The sequence below is a fragment of the Coregonus lavaretus genome, assembly GCF_964263955.1.
Source record: "Coregonus lavaretus genome assembly, contig: HAP1_SCAFFOLD_971, whole genome shotgun sequence".
Taxonomy (NCBI): domain Eukaryota; kingdom Metazoa; phylum Chordata; class Actinopteri; order Salmoniformes; family Salmonidae; genus Coregonus; species Coregonus lavaretus.
The window spans coordinates 46,875-71,639 of NW_028163456.1; the positions used below are offsets into that span (position 1 = coordinate 46,875).

A 24,765-nucleotide genomic window follows, 5' to 3' on the forward strand; every position below is an offset into this window, starting at 1 on the left:
TACACATACAGTATAAGTGAATTTGTCCCAATACTTTTGATCCCCTAAAATGGGAGGACTATATACAAAAACGTCTGTAATTTCTAAACAGTTCACCCAATATAGATGAACATACCCTCAAATTAAAGCTGACAGTCTGCACTTTAACCGTATAGTCATCATTTCAGTACAGAGCCAAAACAACAGCATAATGTGTCACTGTCCCAATACTTTTGGAGCTCACTGTATAATGATTTCGCATAGAATCTGAACCTAGGTCTGCTGTAGCCCATGTATTCAAACTGCAAACTACTTCTGTCTCCTCCTTCACTTTGTCTTTGTTTGTTGTTGTGTTTGTTCTGAAAGGGACTGGGGCGTTTGGTACATTACGGACATGTGTTCTCTCTGCTGTTGTTATTTTGCTTGGCCATTAAAGTGCGCCTTGCCACCGGCATTATTTCCTGATACCTCCATGCGTAGTACACCGAATGAGTCTGATATACTTCATTTGTCATTTCACTGCCTGGGCTCTAGGCAGACTGTATGGGTTCACCAGCCTACTGAGACGTCCCTCTCTCATAGTTCCCTTCTTTAGTTCCCCCCTCCATCCATACACTCCCTCCACCTCCGTGGGGTGGAAAGGATTCATCTGCCTACCGGGTTGTATTCCAGTCGCATAGTCAAGGCAACGAGACGGCTTCAGTTCAGTCACGTGATGCTTTGGCAATGTTGATCTCTTAAGAAAACAACAACGCTGAATTGGAGGGGCGTCTCTCTCTCTCTCTCTCTCTCTCTCTCTCTCTCTCTCTCTCTCTCTCTCTCTCTCTCTCTCTCTCTCTCTCTCTCTCTCTCTCTCTCTCCCTCCCTCCCTCCCCCCCTCCCTCCCTCCCTCCACTGGCACACTAACATACACACACACATCCCCCTGCAGTGGTGGCTTCACCGGCCCGCTGGCAGAAGCCTTAGTCTCAGAAGCTGGCAGCAGCTGGTTGGTGTTGGCTACCGCCAGGGAGGATGCCAGTCCCATAACTGGGCCCACGTGTTGTGGCTCCAAGTCTGCTCATACGTCCTTCTGTTTATGTGTGTGTGCGTGTGTATGCACTATATAGGGAATAGGGTGCCATTTGGGACTCATACTTAAACCGTCAGGCAGTTAAAGTTAAACTCCTCCGTTGGCAAATATGTGGGTTGAGAGATTTAGCACATCCTTGTAGTTAGACACCACAGCTATTTGTTATACTGTTGTAGGGCTGTGCTACAGACCCTTCCCAAAACATTAGTTCATCCCAGTGATATTAAAGATGTTGTTGCTCCGCGGTTCAGGACACAAGAAGCAGGAAAACGACGTCTGCATTCCAAATGGCACCCTATTCCCTATATAGTGCAGTACTTTTGACCAGGGCCCATCGGGGCGCAGACCTAATAGCACTTTGGTCCCTGGCCAAAAGTAGTGCACTATATAGGGAATAGGGTCCCATTTGAGTGAGTCGCAGCCCAAGTCTGAAGTGACAGTGAGTAAGCCAGAAAGCCTCTGAGGCCGCTGGAAAAGGCTGCGTTGTCTAAGGGGCATGAAATTAAACGTCCCTCTGCTTTAGGGAGAAAAAGAAAGAGAGAAAGCAGTTGTCTTACTCAGCAATGTTTGTTCCTGCGGGACTGTTTGTTAAATCTGATTTCCACGCCTTGTCTCATCAGTGTAAAACGGCACAGTTCGACTCATTATGTTGACATTCTAAATGAGGTCGCCGTCTTCCTGATGGTAAAATGTGCTGTCATGGACAGCCGGCAGAACACACACGCTAGCTGACATACTTCCAGAAACTTTTTTTGGGTCTGAGTTTCTTACTTGAGGAGTATTTCTGTCTGTAATAAAGCCCTTTTGTGGGGAAAAAGTCATTCTGATTGGCTGGGCCTGGCTCCTCAGTGGGTGGGCCTATGCCCTCAAAGGCCCACCCATGGCTGCACCCCTGCCCAGTAATGTGAAATCCATATAGTAGTGCCTAATACATGTATTTTATTGAATTATTTCCTTATATGAACTGTAACTCAGTAAACATTTAGAAATTGTTGCATGTTGCATTTATATTTTTGTTCAGTATATTATCTCTATGGCCATATAGCCTTACTGCCTTCTTGTCTATTAGCAGATCAATTGCTGGAAACACAGTGCCTTAGAGACAGTTACAGTAGAAGTGAATGTCTCTGTGTCAGTCCTATTGATTTAACACACATGGCTTCCAGGGTTGAGGCATCCCGTAGGCACCCTGGTGGAGCTCGCCCACGAGGCCCTTCACCATGATCATGGCTTAGTTGATACACCCTCATTAAGCTGATTGCTAGAGCATCACCGTTTAATTACGGTAAAACCAAAACAAGAGCTCTTCTTGTCCAAGTTGGAGGCTGAATCAGAGATGTGGTGAGGGGGGATTTGGGGGTGAGGACTGGCGGGCACTAGAACAATAGCCGCGCGCGAGAGGTAGGGTGTCCTGTAGCTCAGTTGGTAGAGCATGGCGCTTGCAACACTGGGGTTGTGGGTTCGATTCCCACTGTAAGTCGCTCTGGATAAGAGCGTCTGCTAAATGACTAAAATGTAAAATGTGTCGCCTTGGGCAGGGTGGGTTGGTGGTTCCCAATAGCTTATGCTTTGGCTTTCCACCGTCCAGATAGAAAACCATGGGCTGGGATACTTCTGGCAATACCCTAAGCAAACATAAATAAGCTAGAGGACTCTTCCGCTCTCTATCTCTCTCTCTCTCTCTCTCTCTCTCTCTCTCTCTCTCTCTCTCTTTCTCTATCACTCTTTATTACATTACCTTTCAATTTCCCTTCCAATTTTTTCAGCCTGTTTTGTTGCAGTAATATGTTTCTTCAGGGGGCAAAAGGAAGCCATCAGGGACAGAGATATGGATTTGTTGTATCACCACGTCTATATCTCAGGGTTAAAAAAAGATTCTCGCTGCCTCATCAAGGGAGCACGAGGAGCTGATTTGGCTGGGGTTGGATTTATTCGTTACCTTTGTGGGCAGTGATATATAAAAATATGTGTAGCAACAGTATAAAAGTATAATTTTCCCATGGGTAATGATGGAGGTCTCTATTAGGTAAATGTGAGTTCTAAAAGCTTGATGTATATTTCATACTAACCACAGTATCCTCTCAGCATGGAAGGAGGCTGGAACAAATTAATCCTCCCTCATCCACATTTAAACACAGCCTATTTTAAACACACTTTCGCTTCTATGCATAACACACACAAACACATGGACACGTGAGCGCACACACACACCCACACACACGTACAGTGCCTTGCAAAAGTATTCATCCCCCTTGGCGTTTTCCCTAATTTGATGCATTATAACCTGTAATTTAAATTGATGTAATCTAATAGCCTAACCACCCAGCCCCATTATGGACTAAATGGTCATATTCTGTTGCTGTAGGATTATATTGCTGCGACAAGACAGGTCAAAATATGTAGTTTCAGATTAAAATGCTACCAGCTCTCTTACCAGACTGTAGCTTCCCTCACAAACCTTCACTGTGCATTTGTCAAGTTGACGCTCGGCATTCTCTTGCTAAGTGAGCATCGCCGGAGCTGGGTTATACAGGTTATGTGTGTGTGTGTGACTGATGTTATTGTCAATTCTGTGTGTGTGTGCATTAAGTTCTTGATTGATGTTAGGTTATTTGGTTCGTTACCCCCTCTGGAGTTCACTGTGTTCCTTTCATCATTTACACTGCAACATGTTCCCCACAGCGGAGACAATGGCAGGGTACTACTGCCGTCACACACTGAGTCATTCTGTCAGTAGTGTGTGTGTGTGTGTGTGTGTGTGTGTGTGTGTGTGTGTGTGTGTGTGTTTGTGTGAGTGTCTGTGTGTGTCTGTGTGTGTGTGTACTTGCATGTGTGTGTGTTTGTGAGTGTGTGTCTTTGTGTGTGTGCCGTTGTCTGTAATGACAGGGTTGAACTGCTCCTGCTGTCATCTGAGACATCTCCCCAGTGCTCTACAATACATTTAAGTAACAATAAAGTATTCAATTCTAATCAGCATGACTTGAAACAGAAATATGTTGCTTACTACATGATGAACTAACAATAGGCCTACTGAAAGTACCATGACGAGATCAAGAAGCAATCAGTACAGATGACAGAGTTTGCTTTCAGCTACTTACCTTGATACATAAAGCTGAATGATGATGATACACATAGGATGTGATTATCAGTAGTGTGTGTATCTGCGTGTGTGTGTGAGTGTATATGCATGCACGTGCGGGGGCCATGCGTGCATGTATCCCCACCCAGTTGACAGAAAGTGACAGACACCTCTATAATAGCTATGACAGTAGCGTCTCGCCTGTTCCCTGTATCTGTACCTCCCTTCTACCCCAACGGGACTTCTCTCTGAATACGTCCTGCCTCAACACCACTGGCAGAGAGAGACCGAGGCCGCCGCCACGAGGGTCATTTGTGTTCTGCTTTGACTCCATTTATCAACAGACAATGGAATTAGCGCGACTCTTTTAATGGAGCTTAATACATCATTAGCAAGAAACCATTCATTAATTATGTCGGCTGAGGCTCTCTTCGGAGTCCCGGGTTTGCTCGGGTGAGCTTGTCTCCACTTCACATGAGGCTTTAAATGTAGCCTCATGCTTGTCAAATAATGTAGCTTCTGTCTTAATTACTATTTATAGTAATTTTACTCTTAGAGTAAAATTACTATTAGAGTAAAATTACTCCAAGAGTAAAAAATTACTTCTCATTTTTGAAGTAAGAAGAGGCTGATAATTCCTGGTTGTTACTTTGTCTGTGATCATTTTTCATCTCATGGATAGTCAGTCCTTGCATCCATACCTATACATTTGAGAGTTGTTACATTTCTCCAGTTCTATCCCATCAAATTGGTAAAAGGTTAACTCGCCTGTAGGCCTCTAACTTCAGCATTTCATTGGCAGACTGAAAGCAGCGGCTTCAATTCAGTCCATTGCTGAAATGTGGGTCGTTTCGTGACCTAGTTTCCCTCATTTGTTTTCCGTGTATGAATCCAACCTGAAAGCATCTCTCAATTATTTTTTACATTCCAATTTACTCCCAGTATTTGGCAGCTGAAGATTGTATGCAGTGTTGTCCCGAGGCAAAGCCAGGCCCAGCTTAACCACAGTGAGCCCCACTACGCTCTCAGAGCTTCTAAGAAGCTAGCTGACGCATAGGGACACCCAACAGCTGTTCGCTTGGAAGGCTGTTAACTTGTCTCTCTCCCTGTGTGGGAAGCTCGGCTCATTTCGCCTCCATTTCGGCATGGTAATTGTGCGACGTGGGGCCATTACCAAAACCAGAAGGCAGAACCTGGAAGCTGGTAAGCTAGAAACAACCCCACAACCCCTCTCAGTGGACTTGTGGTAGCGTTGACTTGAATGAACGCTTGTAGGCTCTCCTCATGCTTGCCTGGAGCCAGACATGAGGGTCCAATTTGATTTGCAGTCCTGTTCCTCGATTTACCCCTAAGCAGGTTTTGGCAAAGCAGGCTCCAGACTGCAGCACATTTACAAGGACATTCCCTCTAGTGCGTTAGCTGTGCACGTGTTTCATTTAGTCCTTCAGGATGCATTTTCTTTTGAATATTCAATGTGTCTCACTCCAAAGAGATGCAATGTAGGCTATACTGGTAGAGTGGCAGTTTGAGTACCAACGTCCACTGACGTTGGGTAAACATTAAAACCAAGGCTGGTATTTCTAATTGACTACACACTTTCACAAGAACAGAGAGGTATTGCCTGAATCTCTCCAATAAGGTTTTCATTTTTTCAAAACAGGTCAAAAGTAGAGCACTATATATAGGGAATATGGGTGCCATTTGGGACTCTACCTCAAAGTTCATTTTCTTTACTTAGCAATATGACTTGCTATTACTCACATAATTGTTCTGTTTTATCACCCTTCTAACACAATTTGTGTGCGTCCTTAATGTCAACCTGTTCCCTACATACTGTAGTAGGGAATAGGGGAATATTTGGGACTTTGTTTCATTTAATTGTCATGCTGCTGATAGACAGGAGTCTCCGTTTGAAGGCATGTCACATTTCCTGCACACTGTAGCTCATGATGGCTTGCCTCCTGAAATGCTTATGAAGACGTGTTTTAGTTGTGTTAATAGGCTGGATGAAAGGCAATGAAATGCAGTCAAACTATACGAGATGTCTTTCAACATTTTGTCCTTTATGGTCTGCTTAGATTACTGTAAGACTTGTCTTGCATTTCAATTGGTGGATCAGTTAGCAACATATCCCACAGGTCGATGAACTAGCGGTTGCTGTATAAAAGTGCTGTATAACATTAATACAAGTATTAGTTATCCATACAGTTTTCAGTCCCTCAACCCTTTTGGCATCTGTTATTTTCTCTTCAGTTCCCGTCCTAACCTCTCCCTCTCCGTCCGTCAGGTGACCACCCTGGTGAACACCAGCAACAAAGGGCCCAGCAGTAAGAAGAAGGGGCGCTCCAAGAAGGCCCACGTGCTGGCCCTGTCGGTGGAGCAGGCCACGCAGAACTTCCTGGAGAAGGGTGAGCAGATCGCCAAGAACAGCCACGATCTCAAGGAGGAGCTCATCCTCGCCGTGGAGGACGTCCGCAAGCAAGGTATGTCTGCACAGGGACACCATACCATGTAGTACTCTTGTGTTCAGAGATATGTGAATCCATTAAATGGGACAGCAAGGTGAAGAGAGTCCAATGTAATCACAGGGACACCATACTTGTAGTTTTCTGGTGTATACAGTCCATGGACTGTGACAGCAAGGTCTCCAGAGCCCAGGGTGTATTCTGGTTCCCATCCGGAACTGCTGTAACATTATGTATTAGGAGCTTGAAAGGCGCCTGCATGCTTCCACCCCCTTTGGAGCTCTTCTCATGCATGTTTCAGAAGAACACATGAAAGGACTTATTTCCTTCAAACTTAGAAAGAGTCCTACTTTTGAATTATATTTTCTCTCTCTGAGCCTTAATTCACCTTGTCTGTCTGCAAACCTCTGCTTTATCTAGATCCAACAAACACATACATGCTCTCTCAGACACAAGCTCTCTCTCTCTCTCTCTCACACACACACACACACCCACACCCACACACACACACACACACACGCACACACACACACACACACACACACACACACACACACACACACACACACACACACACACACAAACACACACACACCACACACACCACACAGCACCCCAGCCCCATGTTAAAACCGTCAGCGTTGTATGGAGTCTGCCAGGCTGAAAGCTCAGTCTGGCTGTTGTGTATTTCTAAGGTTCTTGCCCAGGTGGGTCCCAGCAGGGGCCTTCAATGAAAAGGCACCAGCATTGGCAGGGATCCCCACCCCCCCACCCCCACCCCCTCTCTATCTCTCTCTCTCTTTCTCTACATGAAAATTCCCCTCCTTCTCTTCCTCTCTTCAATCTAGAACACCTGCCCAACAAACGATGTCTGGATTCAGGCATACTGTATCACTCTTCAAGCATACACTTAGCAATCTCGCTTTCTTGCACATTCATCATAGCCAATTTACTGTGGTAGCTATCAAGCTGTGGAGGAGAAAGTGTTGTGTTTGAACTCAGACCCTGCTTATCAGTCTTGTGTTATGTTTTTAACTTGGAAATTAATTATGCTAGATTCCCTTGCTGAGTAAAATGTCAATACAGAATAGCGTAAGTGTTTGACTATTTTACAGCAGGCTATCTGCTTCAGAGTACAGTATTTGCGTTCTTTAATTTCATCATTTAGGGCTCACTGGACCCAAGCAGACATATCATTTTCCATTTTCCATTTTAATGCCTGTCATGTTTTTCATAACTCATTTATTTACTGTCTGCCCAGTACCCTGCACTGAATCATATGCATTGGGTGCGTAACCCATAAGGACGTCCACCCACGCAGCCAGCGGCATCAATAAACAAGGGATATTGGCCAAATGAGCCACATTTATGTGTCCTTAAAAACAGCCTATAGCCTAACACATTACAAAACACTATTTCTTGTATTTTGAAACTTTATAGGCTATTGTTTTATTAGTTTTTACTTTCCTAAAATAATAATTGTCCACCTCACAATTCAGCTGTCGGAGATTTGAGCACTAAATGCATCAGAGCATTGCATGCATAGGCCTATAGGCTTAGGCGTCCACTGGATGATATAATGCAAGAGAAGCTGAGGCCTAGTCCCAGAGAAAGAGAGATAGAGATAGGCTGGCGGCATGCTACGACACAGACATTTCATTATCCTTGTCAGATAGGCTAGCCTACTGCATATGCTATACAACTATAGGCGTACAGGAGGTTACTTCGTTAATTTTCGATCCAAATTTTAAAAAATTAAGATAAGCATTATATTGAAAGATAATAGGAGTAACTTTGGTAGGACTAAAACATTATTCCTCACCTCAAGTTCAACTGTCGGAAGTCAGTTGGAGTGCTGGTGCGCACTGCCTTCATATCATAGGCCTGCAGTATAATAGGCTAATAGCCACACCACACCAAACCTTCACAAAAGTTTCTAAACTTTATTAGGGTAATATCAAAAGTAAGTCAAGCCAATTTTTATAGGGAAGATACGAGCAGGATATTATATTGCGGCAAACCCATTACAGTTGGAACTTAATTCGGCCAAAGAAAATGGCTCAGAATGAAACAAAACACTTGCCAACTGGTTTAAACCTTCTCAAAAGGTCCAGCAATTAACAAGAAAGGCTAGTGCCTACAGTCCCCAACAAATGACAGCAATAGGCTAATTATATTTACTTTATAATAGGCCTACTTCTAATCTATCTTAAACTAAATACGGAGTACACAATTAAAAAGACAGATTTAACTTAATTTAGCCAAAGAAAATGTCTCAACAGAATGAAACAAAACATGCTTTGCATATTTAAAGAACTGGTTTATAATAATACATATGCCTACAATAAAAACAATGGTATACTGTAATAACAATGATAAAACAAATTATTATAAATAAAAAAATCCTACCTGAATAGCGAGTTGCACAGTAGCCTGCATTTGGCCGCGCCAACGTTCTTCCCGTCTTTGTACACTACAATATTGAAACTTGTTCATATGGATGACATTCCAATTTTAGGCTTTTTACTATAGGCATACTCTCTAACTTTCATTTTACTATAATGGCAAAAGGCCTCCATCTTCACAAACAGTAGCCCAAGGCTCCTCTCTCACTCTCTCTCCTCAGCAGCGTGCACATAAGGCAGCGGGCAAGGAATGAGAGAATGATGCTGAAGCGTGAAATTGGAATGTACTGAATGATATGCAGCCCTGCACAATTTTATTTAGCGGCTTTTAATTAATTTTATCGGCCAAAAGCCGGCAATTACCGGCTAACGGAAACCCTGGTCCATTGTTACAGTGCCTTCAGGAAGTATTCATACCCCTTGACTTATACCACAGTTTGTTGTGTTACAGCCTGAATTCATTTTTTTCTCTCTCCATTATGAAGTCTTTGCAAATGTATTGAAAATTATATACAGAATTATCTAATTTACATAAGTATTCACACCCTGGAGTCAATACTTTGTAGAAGCACCTACAGCTGTGAGTCTTTCTGGGTAAATCTCTAAAAGCTTTCCACACCTAGATTATGCAACATTTGCCCATTATTCTTTTAAAAATTCTTCAAGCTCTGTCAAATTGGTTGTTGATCATTACTAGAAAAACATGTTCATGACTTGCCATAGATTTTCAAGTAGATTTAAGTCAAAACTGTAGCTCACCCACTCACTGTCTTCTTGGTAAGCAACTCCTGTGTAGATTTGGCGTTGTGTTTTAGGTTATTGTCCTGCTGAAAGGTGAATTCATCTCCCAGTGTCTGGTGGAAAGCAGACTGAACAAGGTTTTCCTCTAGGATTTTGCCTGTGCTTATCTCCATTCCCTTTATTTTTTATTCTGAAAACCCCCCCAGTCCTTAACGATTACAAGCATACCCATAACATGATGCAGCCACCACTATGCTTGGAAAATATAGAGAGTTGTACTCCTTAATGTGTTGTATTGGATTTGCCCCAAACATAACACTTTGTATTCAGGAAAAAAAAGTTAATTGCTTTGCCACATTTTTTGCAGTATTACTTTAGTGACTTGTTGCAAACAGGATGCATGTTTTGGAATATTTTTATTCTGTACAGGCTTCCTTATTTTCACTCTGTCAATTAGGTTAGTATTGTGGAGTAACTACAATGTTGTAGTCACATCCATTAAACTCTGTAACTGTTTTAAAGTCACCATTGGTCTGATGGTGTAATCCCTGAGTGGTTTCCTTCCTCTCCGGCAACTGTGTTAGGAAGAACACCTGTGTCTTTGTAGTGACTGGGTGTATTAATACACCATCCAAAGTGTAATTAATAACTTCACCATACTTAAAGGGTTATTCAATGTCTGCTTTTTTATTTTTACCCATCTTCCAATAGGTGCCCTTCTTTGTGAGGCATTGGAAAACCTTCCTTGTCTTTGTGGTTGAACCTGTGTTTGAAATGTACTGTTCGATTGAGGGACCTTACATATCATTATATGTGTGGGGTACAGAGACGAGGTAGTCATTCAAAAATCATGTTAAACACTGTTATTGCACACAAAGTGAGTCCATGCAACTTATTAAGTACATTTGTACTCCTGAACTTATTTAGGCTTGCCATAACAAAGGGGTTAAATACTTTTTTCACTTTAACATTATGGGGTAGGCCCGTGACAAAAAATATATATTTAATACATTTTAAATTCAGGCTGTAACACAACAAAATGTGGAAAAAGTAAAGGGATGTTAATACTTTCTGAAGGCACTGTATATATAATTTCAGCTGCGTGTATCACAAGCAAATGTATTGTATCATTTAACTTTGCCTGTAAGAACCATGATGATCACTGGCATGTCTGATTAGCCTTCGCTGTAGTGCAGACTCTGACTCTGAGTAGCCTTCCATCAGCCTACCAAAACTGCATGTCCGGTAACGTGCGGGCTGTCAATGAGTAGCTTGCATGTAGATAGTGAGAAATAATCATTAGGCCTAATATTACATGATTAAATCTGTGAAATTAATCAGTAGGCCTAATATTACATAATTATATCTGTGAAATAATCACACCCAAGCTGTTTACAGGCATTTAACACCATTCTGCATTTTTGCCATATATTCTTCCAACTTTCCCATTGTTAAAATGTTTTCATTCAGTTACAAAAGTAACAGTCCTGGCTGAGCCCCATATGCGAGCGCACCATGGCCGCTTCGCGGTTACAATGTAGCCAAGCTGTGTCTGTATGTGCCTATGCACCACATGAAAAGCACTGGATATTTGTCTTTTGATAAAACAGCTCTACTTGCAGGCCCGGCTAAACAAGGGGACAAAAGTTGAAACATGTGCCACCTCAGTTTTAGTTTTATGTCCCTATATAAAAATACACCAAACTGCTGTGTAATTTGACCTTCAAGAAGATAGAGGATGCTTCCCAAATGGCACCCAGTTCAGTCCCTGGTCGAAAGTAGTGCACTATATAGGGAATAGGGTGCCATTTGGGAAACATCCTAATTGGTTTAATTGGCTCAATACTTGGCCCTGGCCAGGCCCAATAACATCCAATCCAAAATTATCACTAATCAATGGTTGAGGATGGGTCTAGTGCCCTTGAAACAAAGTGGTATTTTCCTAATCTGCCCTTCAAAAGAAAGTAAACAGCAAAGAGTCAACATTAGTTATTTGAAAGTGGGTTTGAAGCCCGTAGGTGAAAACAATATATTTTTTCATTTCCTCTTGCACCCTCTATCGCCTCCCCCTGGGTCTCATTTGGGTGGTGCTGGATTTACCCAAGCCGGTCTAGTCTAAACTTTCCCAAAATTCCGAAGGTTTCCAGAAATTCCTGTTGAAAGATTTCTGAAATCAGGAGGGAATAAGCAGGATATACACAGGAAATGCATTACCCTAGTTGTAGCCTTGCCTCTATAGCCGACCAGCCATTTCACATCCCTGGCCCCATTCAAACCTACCCAGGCCTAGCATGACTGCTAACTTTTCTATCCGAGGGAATACTGTATAGATTTGTTTTGGTGTTTGATTTACTTTAAAGTGTTTGGAATTGAAATACAATGACTCATCATATGCAAACACAAACCCTCTAAATCACACTAAAAGTTTGGGGGAAAGTTTTACAGAGCGTGGACTGTCGTTTGGTTTTTCGAATCCCGAAATCTCATTTCCCGGTGGTTAAGCGCTCGGCGGGTCAGAGTAATAGGGCGATCAAACGTTCCCTCTCTCTTGATGGATTAGAAGCAGGAGACAGGGTGTGTGTGTGTGTGTGTGTGTGTGTGTAAGAGAGGGAAAGAGTGGTACATTCGTCTGATTGATAGCCATTAAGCTCGGGCCCTGGCCCTGGCTTTGGAGAATGTAACGATCCCAAGATGTTTACTCCACAGTCACGCAACGTTAATGCTTTGATTGTCCGCGGTCGGTAGCACCGCCGCCTCCGCAGTGTCTGAACACCGTATAGGCTAAACAGATCACGCCGAAAGCCTGTGGCTCGGTACAACCCTCACTGATCTCCAATGTGTAACTCTACGCCTCATCAAATAGTGCTCTGTCATCGTCTTGGGAACGTTTATTTTCAGGATGGCCAATGTTGTCTATAAAGTCACTTATAGTTATTTTCCTGCCTGCAAGTCAAGTCCCCTTTAACAGCTGAATGGAGTTCAATTAACCCTTGCTCGAAGCTGATGTTTTCCTCCGATTGGAATTGGATTGTACTGTATGTTCAATACTCAGATCAGCAGAAAGAGAAGCGGGGGCTTCATCATCCATCATCCATCCGGCTCTCACCTCTACAGTTTCCTCACATTTCATAGTGTGCACTTCAGACAGACTTGACACTGTTGGCGCGGATCCATTCCAGATCCATGAAATGGATCAGTGGCACACAGGGCCATGCAATTCCTCACTGAGCTATGATCAAAGTTTCCACTTGTGCCCTAGTTAAGCCATGAGTGAGGCCCCTCACAGCTGCTCAATGGCTGACGGAACCAGAGGGAGGGGGTACCGGTACTTGGTGGTGACTGCGTTCAGTCCCCGGTAGTCAATGCAAGGCATTAGTCCTCCATCTTTTTTGGCCACAAAGAAGATACTGGCGGAGGCAAGAGAGGTAGAGCGTCTGTTGAACCCCTGTTTCAGGGTCTCCGCCACATACTTCTCTATGGCCTCAGCCTCCGCTATGGAGAGGGAGTAAATGCGACTCTTCGGGGGGTGTTGGCCCTCCAGCAGGTCAATGGTGCAGTCCCAGGGCCTGTGAGGAGGGAGACACTTAGCCTTGGAGGCAAAGAAGACATCGGAGAGATCTGCGTACTCACGTGGAATATTGGGCTGGAGGGCGCACTCCGGACTCTCCACTGACGAGGAACAACAAACCACCGGCAGGCAGGTCCTCCGGCATGAGGGGGACCAGGCTGTGATCCTCTTGGTGATCCAATTGATGGTGGGGTTGTGTAGTCTGAGCCAGGGCAATTCCAAGACAATCCGGTGAAGGGGTGACGTGACGATGTGGAAGGACAGCTCCTCGTGGTGCTCCGGTAGTGTGAGAATGGTGATGGTGATGGGGAGAGTGACATGTGTAATGGTACCTGATCCAAGTGGTTAATTGTCCAGCGAGGTGACGTGTAGCGGAGAAGGCAGTGGCACGGTGGGCAACCCCCATTCAGAGACCAGCTCCCTATCTATTAGGTTCCCCACCGATCTGGAATCTATCATTGCTGTGGAAAGCGAAGAGAAGGAAGAACCATTCACCGTTAGGGGAACTAAAAACAATTGTTTGGTGACAGGTGATGACGGAACACTCATGGAGCGGCGATGGGAGTCATACCGCCAAGATAGGGAGCCGCCAGGAAATCTGTGGTCCGTGGTGGTGTAGGGGGTGCTGCCCACCTCCATGGGTGAGGACTCGGAGGCAGAGCGGCTTCTATAGCTCAGATGGAGTGAGCTTCAAGGCTCCGGGAGGTGTTGGGAACGCCATTGGTCTCTCAACATGTCGTCAAGACGAATGGATGTGGCGATGACGGTATCAAGGTCCATCTCATCGCCCCGACATGCGAGTTCCGTCGTGATGTCCTCCCGTAAGCCTCTCCTGAAGGCCGTGCGCAGAGCACGCTCATTCCAGCCTGAAGACGCCGCCACCGTGCGAGAACTCAGGGCGTACTCGAATGCGGCCCCCTCTCCCTGTTGTAGCCAGAGGAGACGCTCACCCCTGTCCTTTCCCTCCGTGGGATGATCGAACACTGCCCTGAACCAAGCGAGGAAGGTGGAGTAGGGAAGCGCCGCCGCCTCAATCCAGCACCTTTCCCTTCAGTAGTGAAATCACCAGCGCTATACAGTGAAACCTGTAGCAGGAAGCCTCTATATTTCTTAATTTTCCCGTCATAGCGCTCCGGCAGGGTGTGGGGTCCCTCAGACATTGGTGATAGTACGGGAGGAGGTGGACTGGGTGCACTCGCCACTCCCTGAGGTGGAACCGGAGCGATGGTCAGTTTATGCAGCGTTTGGAGCACTTCCTGCATGGTGGCGTTCAGCTGGGCAATCTGCTGCTGCTGCTGGTCGAGGCACTGGGAAACTCCAGGAGGATTACCTGCTGCATCCATATTCGTGATTGGTGTGTGATTCTGTGACGAGTACTGAGGATACGAAGAGGCAGGACGCAGAGGCAGGAATCAACAATGTAAAGGTTTACTTAACACTGAGCAAGAGAACAACAAATAGCGAGTACACGACAAGACACTAACAATCACACACAACACAACACTGAACAGTCCAGGGCTATATAGAGGTGGTGATGAGATGATGAGGTGCAGGTGCGCTGGAGGTGATTAGGGTGCGTTGGGTTTCCATTCCGGTGTTGCCGAGGTGGTGCGCTCAGACCGGTGGCTTAGTAGACCGGCGAATGAGAGCGCCGGAGGGGAGCAACGGGAGGAGACGTGACAACATGACTCGACCTTCGCCTCTCCCGAGCCTGTTGGGGAGTTGCAGCGATGAGACAAGATTACAATTGGATATCACAAAATTGGGGAGAAAAAGGGGGTAAAAAAAAAAATACAACAACAATTACATTTGAAAAACATTTTGTAACAATAAAATGTGAAGAAATCCAAGGGGTCTGAATACTTTTGCAAGGCACTGTATGTGTGCGTGTGTCCCTTTAGTATTTATGTGTGTGTTCACGGTTAACCTTTCACTGTTAATGGGAAAGCTCTCTCCTCATGAGAAAACAAATCAATCAGACTGAATCCCCAGCTGCGAATAGGACAAGGAAGAACTAGCCAGCTGACCTTGAGCTATTGGACAGGACAGCAGACCCAGTCACACCCCAGTGGGGGGAACGGAAATCTCCACAATCCACATCCCATTAAGTCCCATTATAAGGGTGTAGCATACAGAAGGTTGTATGTGTCCCAAATGTGCCCTGGTCAAAAGTAGTGCACTATAAAGGGAATAGAGTGCCATTTGGGATGCAGACAGTGAGAGAGGGGAGTGAGTGTATTGCTGACACTGACAGGGCACTATTTTAAGAGATTAGAGTTGTAAATGGTGTCTGATTCTCTATTCGATGGCTCATTCATAACAATAACAGTCCTTTATTGAATGATCAACCACTACTTTGAATGTACATTTGTTTGTGTCTTTTTAAGTTATATAGTCATGAGGAACAGTGTCAAGAACTACCATACATGGAGCCTTTAAACTGAACGGCCACTTCCAGTTCACCCACTTTGGGTCCACACTGCCTGAAGATCATAGTGACATTTTATTTGTTTTGCGTCTGGAGAAAAAGTGAAAAGATAGTTAATGTTCTCACTCTGTATTAATGGAGAATTCAGACTGACAAATGGAACAGGAGCCATCAGGAGTACTGTGTGGAAAGAGACGTCCTTGCCAATAAACCCTTTAAGCTAAAGTTTATTGTAACAGTGTGCAGCCCGAGCCCACATCAAACCTATCATCTTGTCTATAACCCTCTGAGTCCTATCATCCAATCGTCTCCTCTATCGCCTCTCATCTCCTCCTGATTAAATTCTGGATGCTGATTTCAGACTGCGGGGATTCACTAAGCCCACTAAACTGTCACACGCTTGATCGCACACATGCACACACACACACACACACATGCACACGCACACTCACACACACACACACACACACTGCCTGCCTCGTCACCGGCCTGGAAGGATGAGTTATGATGGCTCACTTACAAGTCTGTGTGTGTGTGTGTGTGTGTGCTTGCTTCTCTGTGTATGATCTATGGATGTATCTGTAGTTTTAATCAGGTGACATAAGCCACTGATGCCCCCCTTGGGCTTTAAGGTGAGACAGTCAATGTAATCAGTCTGTGGTTTATGAATGAGAAGGCCTCAGACAGAGAGAGCATTCCCTAGTGAGACTAAAGCTCTGCTCTGTCTGAGGTTAGCCTGTTCCCATATCTGTTTGTGCTGGTGTGACAATGACAATTAGAGTTGGCAAGACAGCACAAACAGATCAGGGATCAGGCTAGTCTGAGGTGACTCCTGATTACCTGTCTAGATCCACAGACTGGGGTTTACATGGGAGCCACTGTAGGATATTATACCACTAGTGCCAGCTGAAATAACTGCACTTTGTCTAGGACTATACTATGGCTTCCTCTTACATGAACCAAGCTGGATTGCATTTTAACTGTCATACAGAATACTTGTTCTCTAAGGCAGACACATACGATGTACAGATACAGTGTGATAAAGGGAACACACAAACACAACTCATTTTCCTCTGCTCTCTGTTCTCTCTATGGATTCCACATGGTTTCCTGGGTTACGGCATTACCACCTCCGGCCTCCTGTGGTTGTGTGGTTGTGTGGGCCATGCAGGAGGAGGCTACCGCTGTGCAACCAACAGGGAGCTTTTCAGCTCACTACCACCACTCAGGAAGAAACAAAATGGTCAGCTGGTTTCCTACCGCGTTGATGTAATGTAGATTAAGATTGCGACACACTGCACACACGGAGAGAGGTACAGGCCAGGAAGTGTACACGTACTACTAAACATGTACAATACAACATGTAAATACTGGTGTAGATACCTGGGAATACAGTGCCTTCAGAAAGTATTCACACCCCTTTACTTTTTCTACATTAGTTTGTTACAAAGTGGGATTAAAATGGATTTAATTGTCATTTTTTGTCAACTACACAAATTAAACACTAATATATCTTGATTAGATAAGTATTCACCCCCCTGAGTCAATAGTTATAAGTATTTTTGGGTCTCTTAGGACGTTTTCACACATAGTTTGAATCAGAGTTAGACTATTCAGAGGGCTCCCGAGTGGCGCAGCAGTCTAAGGCGCTGCATCTCAGTGCTTGAGGCGTCACTACAGACCCCCTGGTTCAATTCCAGGCTGTATCACAACTGGCCGTGATTGGGAGTCCCATAGAGTGGTGTTGTCCGGGTTTGGCTGGTGTAGGCCGTCATTGTAAATAAGAATTTGTTCTTAACTGACTTGCCTAGTAAAATAACACACAAAAAATTGTTAGATTGTACAAAATGCCAAACAAACTAAAATTCCAAAACAATACCACATGTCCATGGAAGTCATTTGTTTATTGGACAAAAATGCTCACACATTTTTTTAATCCATTCATGATTATTATGAAGCATCACTTGTGTGTCCCAATCCTCATATTACTTTTGCTTTGGTCTTCCTACAACATGCGGGAGGAAACAGTGCAATAGCCACTCTCACTGCAACGTGAATAGGTTCTATTCAGTAGCCTATATCCCCGGTATAGCCCCCGTCTCCCCTAATCTGCATCAGATGCACTCATAAATGCGCTGCTACGCACATAATGTTTCAGAGATCTCAAGTTATGATGCTGCGTGCATTTCATCAAATACTCGCAGTCAAACAACCATAATAATAATGCTTGAAAATATGAAGTAGGTAAGGATTAAGGTTGTTAAAACAGAAAACGGTACTTGACGGTAAAGTGTAGGAATTAATTCCCACTGGATAAGGTAAGGGTTAAGGTTTGGGATAAGGTTAAAACAGAAAAAAATTAAATGAGTGCCTAGTACTGGGATTGAACCTGCGATCCTCAGAGCCGAAGTATGCAGTTTAAACCCTTCCTCTGTATCCCCATCCACAACACTCTAGCAAGTCGCGAGCCTACTAGATGGTAATACATGCTCACGTTGCCCTTAGTGGACGATATTGAAGGCATCTCACGTTAAATACTGAAGTCTATCTGGTGTGATATTGCTGCTGACCCACCTCTAACCCCAGCCATGTCTCTCTCTCTCTCTCTCTCTCTCTCTCTCTCTCTCTCGCTCACTCTGATCCCCCTCTGCAGGTGATTCAATGCGCGTGGCCTCCCAGGAGTTTGCTGACGACCCTTGCTCCTCAGTGAAGCGTGGCACCATGGTGAGGGCTGCCCGCGCCCTGCTCTCCGCCGTCACCCGCCTGCTCATCCTCGCCGACATGGCTGACGTCATGAGGCTGCTGGCCCACCTCAAAATCGTACGTAACTCATAGTCTATGACTACTCTATATCTACATCCTTTTGCTCTTCTCCACTGATACAAGGGACACATCTCAGTTGCCTTAAGTTGCATCCACTCTCGTCCAGAGGAGACAACACTATACTATTTAGATTGAGATGCACCCCATCACATGGGATTTATTCTGAATTGATAGTGAAGTTTGTGCATTTCAAACCTCTGTGATTGTCACCCCATACGTCCAGTGGTTTGATTAAGCACCTAAGTTGCATCTGAGTACAAACCTTGGTCTAGGACGCTATCATACAAAGTCTGACAAAGTTACTCTCGAGTAACCTCCTAACTTTTATTCGAACACTGTGAACGACGTTGGCCTTTGAAAAGGCTGTTTGAAGTTGCTGTTGGTTAGTCTGCATATCTTTAAACGTGCCACAGAGAGGCTCCCCTACCAGCTACAAAGTCAGCTGGCCTTTGTAGATAGACCCAGCAGGACACCTTCCTACACACACTCACACAAACTCTCACGCGCACACACATGTACACATGCACAAGCGCACACACACACACACACACACACACACACACACACACACACACACACACACACACACACACACACACACACACACACACACACACACACACACACACCCAACCCCCGTAGAGTTTCATGGTGAGCCAAGCACTACTGTACCAAATGACACATACACACACCTCTCCCTTCCCCTTCTGTATGTGAAAGAGCGAGGTAGCTGTAAATCGTATGAAAACACAAGGGCTTTCATATGCCCTTTGGTGAGCCACAGGGACATACATACATAGTCAGGCTACAGAATAGTCAGCACCTTCAGTAAGTACGCTAGAGTCACCCTGTGCTCTTTGTCATGGGCCCTGGTCAGAGTAGTGCACTAAATAGAGAATAGTGTGCCATTTAGGACGCATCCAGGATACATCTTCTCTCGTCACCTAGTATGTGGAAGGACACTGTATCAATTTTTGGACACCTTCAGTGAGTAACGTCCCTCTGTCCTGTCCCATCCCCTCCCCAGGATATCCCAGCATGCCCTGCTCTAATCCATAGCCACTGATCACTACTGATCCCTGGGAGCTCTACCTTCTACCTGGGCCCCACATTAGCATATAGATGAGCCAGCACCTCAGTAGTAGAGCACACACACATGTGCTGGAGCTTGCACACACACACACACACACATTCACACGGATGCATGCACAAGCATGTGATATTAGAGCCCACTGATGGATACCCGCTATACTGAACAAGGAGTTATTAACCACACGTACTGTGCATGTCACACCGCTTGGATAGAAGTGTTATTAAGCCTATATGTTTACAGGACACATGCAGATCACAAGTTAGGATTTGGGCTTTTATTTTGATCCAGTGCAGTGCTGGCACAACTGCCCAGACTTACACACACACATGCAGGCACACACACACATGCACATATGCACGCATGCATGCACACACACAAACACACACACACACTCAGATAGTTCATCTTCTGGAACGTTTGGGTTCCCCGGGAGCCGAGAGGGGGCTTAACTCCAGTCTGTGCCTAAGCTTCGCCATCAAAGGCCACTTACAAGTTATCTCTCTCTCTCTCTCTCTCTCTCTCTCTCTCTCTCTCTCTCTCTCTCTCTCTCTCTCTCTCTCTCTCTCCTTCTCTCTATTTTTCTCTTTCTTCTCTCTATTTTTCTCTTTCCAATACAGCGTCTGTCTGCACTTTCATAACGGCTACAGAAAGTCGTTTAGAATAAGCACATACAGGGATGAGGATCACTAAAAGGAGACCATTAAAAAAAAACGTACACAAGTTAATGGCCACAAAAAAATTTAATAAACAATTGTTCTGGTAGCAATTACAAAGAACCCTGTTGCAGGAGTACTAAAACTTGTAGTGTATTTGAGGTTTAAAAAGGGTTCTGAAGTTTGTAATTTCCACTCCGAATTTTTTTTTCCTATCAAAAAAAGTATCTAATTATCAACAACTGTCAATTAATTATAATCCACATAATAATTCACATTTCCTGTTGCTGCAGGATTGTTTTCCTGCTGTAGCAAACTGGCTCAAATTAAGATCCTACATCTGTAGCTGAAGTTTAGTCTCTTAATGAAAAAATATTATTATCATTATAATTATTTTATTTTTTAAATATTTAAAATATAAATTCTACTTGCAATGAAGGCGCTCAACATTTACATCACATTAGTCATCTAACAGACTCCCATCCAGAGCGACCCACAGAAGCAACCAGGGTCAACGCCCCGCTCAAGGGCACGTCAACAGATCTCCCATAAGGTCAAAAACGGGGACCCAAACCAGCGACCCATCAGCCACCAGCCCAAGCTCCCAACCGCCAGGCCATCAGCCCTCCAAGATCCCCCCCACAGTTCCCCAAGAGCTGCCCCTCAACCATCCGAGAACCCACCCCCCCCACCCCGACAGTCCCCAACAGAAAAATCAAATAATTCCAATATAAAACTTGAGTCATTGGCATACCTTTGTTTTTATGCCTTGGATTTCTAATCCTCTAATGTTGTTATTTTATCTGATTTTAATAGCTAGCATTTTGATGGCCATAACGAATAGATATGGTGACAGTGGACGCCCTTGTTTAAATAATAATATAATATGCCATTTAGCAGACACTTTTATCCAAAGCGACTTACAGTCATGCGTGCATACATTTTTGTGTATGGGTGGTCCCGGGGATCGAACCCACTACCTTGGCGTTACAAGCGCCGTGCTCTACCAGTTGAGCTACAGAGGACCACTCTCTGAGAAGTAGCCACTATTTACAATTTTACACCTCGGAAAATACTTAATGGAAAAGCCTTAAGGTACAGAGGGTAGCTATGTCCATAAACATTTTACTTATTTTAAAAATTTGTGTCTCTGTGTTTCCATCTCTGTGTGCGTGTGTTTCTGTGTATGCACGTACGTGTTTGTGTGTCTGACAGGTGGAGGAGGCCCTGGAGGCAGTGAAGAATGCCACCAATGAGCAGGACCTGGCCAACCGCTTCAAAGAGTTTGGCAAGGAGATGGTGAAGCTCAACTATGTGGCCGCCCGCAGACAGCAGGTAACACAAACACACTCACACTACAGGTAATTGTCAAATACGTCATATTCCACACCTGGCTCCTTGAGCTTGTATCACAGATAAACGGGAAACCAAGCTTTGCAGGAGACTGCTCACACACACACACACACACACACACACACACACACGCACACACACACACACACACACGCACACACACACACACACACACACACACACACACACACACACACACACACACACACACACACACACACACACACACACACACACACACACACACACACACACACACACACACACACACACCTGTACCTCCAGCACCATTATCCCCTCTAACCATCAGTGATGTGTTAAACCTCAAGACGATCAGATCCAGCCAGGGGAACTGTAAAGAGAAACCAGTAGCGAGGCAGACACATTAAAAACAGATAGAGATAGAGAGCCCTTCGGCTCTTACCAAGACACAGCGAGAACACTGATTCTCTATCATAGCAGTACATCACACGCAGGCACTCAAGCACATACGTGCACACGGACACACACAGAGCAAGCAGACACAATCTCTGTCATGACACTACATCACACAGCTGTCTCTATAGCCAGCCTAGGGAGAGGGAAACAACTCTGCTTCTAACACCAAGCTGTGCTCTCGGTCATAACTGAACGCGTTCTCCAAAAACACGTTTAAAAGCTGAGCTGTATCCGTAGAGTCGTGACTGTGCCATAGCACACCATTTCTGACTGAGGAATGACTGAGGCTGCGTCTCAAATGGCACACTACTTTTGAGCAGGGCCCATAGAGCTCTGGTCAAAAGTAGTGCATTATATAGGGAATATGGTGTGATTTGGGACACATGCTGAAAGAGTTGAACTGCCATCTCTCGGATGATTGACTCACATCTCTACGTCCCTGGTAATGCCTCTTAAACATCACCATGGAATAATAATTTAGAATTCAGAGGAAATTATTAATGTCTTTGAGTGCTTTCTTAAGGCTCCACTAAGTTTGGGTATTTTTTGGTGGCACATGTTTCAGGGAATGCATTTCACCTTTCTTAGAATTAAATCTGAAGTGTTAAGTGAGAACTCTGCATATTTAGAGTTTTGACAGGAAATCTGTAATAAGTAATGTGTTATACACTCAGTGGAACTGTTGGGTCACGCAAGGTGCACTCTTCAAGGGGACTGGCTTGACACAAATTATATTTCTTTATATCAAGCAGGTCTGCCTATCAAGGCTTTATGGTGTTTGAATGGAATACGAGTAGACATATTGAATAAAGCTCATACAATCAAAAGCCTCAAGGTTGAACTTTCAATCAACACATATCTTATGCCCACAATAATGGTATGTGATGATTCATTTGAGTGTGTTTAATGAAATATTTAGCCTTAGTTTGAATAGTATCTCGAGAGTCAGACCAGAATTCATATCCTCTCGAAATGATTTCAAACAAAGTGGCAGTACCCTTCGAACAAAGTTACAGTACCTCTAACTTTTCAGATCAATTCCAATCCTGCTACAAAACAAAAGTCAAATAAGTTTTGTATGTTAGTAAAATTATGCAGGTTTACTATATAACCTGTGCTGAGGTCTGGTCTGTATATACGTAGCATGTCCTAACAAGTATACAACATTTCCTAAGCAATATAACATTTCCTAACCAGTATATAACATTTCCTAAACAGTATACAACCTTTCCTAACCAAACATTACGAACACCTTTCTAATATTGAGTTTGCCCCCCCCCCCCCCTCCCCCCCCATTTTGCCCTCAGAATAGCCTCAATTCATCGGGACATGGACTCTACAAGGTGTCGAAAGCGTTCCACAGGGATGCTGGCCCATGTTGAGTCCAATGCTTCCCACTGTTGTGTCAAGTTGGCTGGATGTCCTTTGGGTGGTGGACCATTCTTGATACACACAGGAAACTGTTGAGCATGAAAAACCCAGCAGCATTGCAGTTCTTGACACAAACCGGTGCGCCTGGCACCTACTACCATACCCCGTTCAAAGGAACTTAAATATTTTGTCTTGCCCATTCATCCTCTGAATGGCACACATACACAATCCATGTCTCAATTATCTCAAGGCTTAAGAATCCTTCTTTAACCTGTCTCCGCCCCTTAATCTACACTGATTTAATTGGATTTAACAAGTGACATCAATAAGGGATCATAGCTTTCGCCTGGCTTCACCTGGTCAGTCTATGTCATGGAAAGAGCAGGTATCCTTAATGTTTTGTATACTCAGTGTATAACATTTCCTAAACAGTATACATTTCCTAACCAGTATATAACATTTCCTAAACATAACATTTTCTAGCCAATATATAACATTTCCTAAACAGTATACATTTTCTAAACAGTATACATTTCCTAAACAGTAAACAACATTTCCTAACCAGTATATAGCATTTCCTGACCAGTATATAACATTTCTTAACTTCCCCGTCTCGTTTTCAGGAGCTGAAAGACCCCCAGTGCCGGGACGAAATGGCGGCGGCGCGCGGCGCCCTGAAGAAGAACGCCACCATGCTCTACACGGCCTCGCAGGCCTTCCTGCGCCACCCAGACGTGGCGGCCACGCGCGCCAACCGTGACTACGTCTTCAAGCAGGTGCAGGAGGCCATCGGGGGCATCAGCAGCGCCGCCCAGGCCACCTCGCCTGGCGACGAGAAACATGGCCACGCTGGCATCGGCGAGCTGGCTGCGGCCCTCAACGAGTTTGACGTGAGTACCAGAACCTATTCCGCTCTTTCGCTCTCCCCAGACCCATGATGAAGTCGGAAGCGTTGTATGGAGTTCTATGGAGTCTGCAAGACTGTGAGTCTGGCTGTTGTGTATTTCTAAGGCTGTGCCCAGGTGGGTCCCAGGCAGTGGGTTCCGTTTCCTTCCCTTCCTCTCTTTGATAACCACGGCCTCCTCTGTGCTCTGTGGCGACATCACAAGTATTAGCTTTGTCTCCATGTGTTCTCCAAAAGGGCAACCGTTCTGGCAAAGCGTCTTTGAAACGGACACTTTTGAGGTGAATACGTTTGAGTGTTTGACAGTTGTACAGAGTACTTTACACTTGGTCTACTCTGCTGTACTGTACACCCATGGGCTTTCACAGAGAGACAGAACAGTGAATGCCACTG

At 44.6% G+C, this 24,765-nt stretch overlaps 1 protein-coding gene across 1 annotated transcript in view; it reads left to right on the forward strand.

The window, feature by feature from the left end:
* Positions 1-4,542: 4,542 nt before the first annotated feature.
* The window catches only part of LOC311118124 (catenin alpha-2-like), a gene marked incomplete at both ends in the record, with an annotated part of 74,731 nt that continues 54,508 nt past the window's right edge, over positions 4,543-24,765 (forward strand). Inside the window, 5 exons of the mRNA XM_084192996.1 lie at positions 4,543-4,583; positions 6,384-6,613; positions 18,391-18,557; positions 21,522-21,641; positions 24,092-24,358. Coding sequence (XP_084049122.1) covers positions 4,543-4,583; positions 6,384-6,613; positions 18,391-18,557; positions 21,522-21,641; positions 24,092-24,358 — 825 coding nt within the window. The remainder of the gene's footprint in view (positions 4,584-6,383; positions 6,614-18,390; positions 18,558-21,521; positions 21,642-24,091; positions 24,359-24,765) is intronic.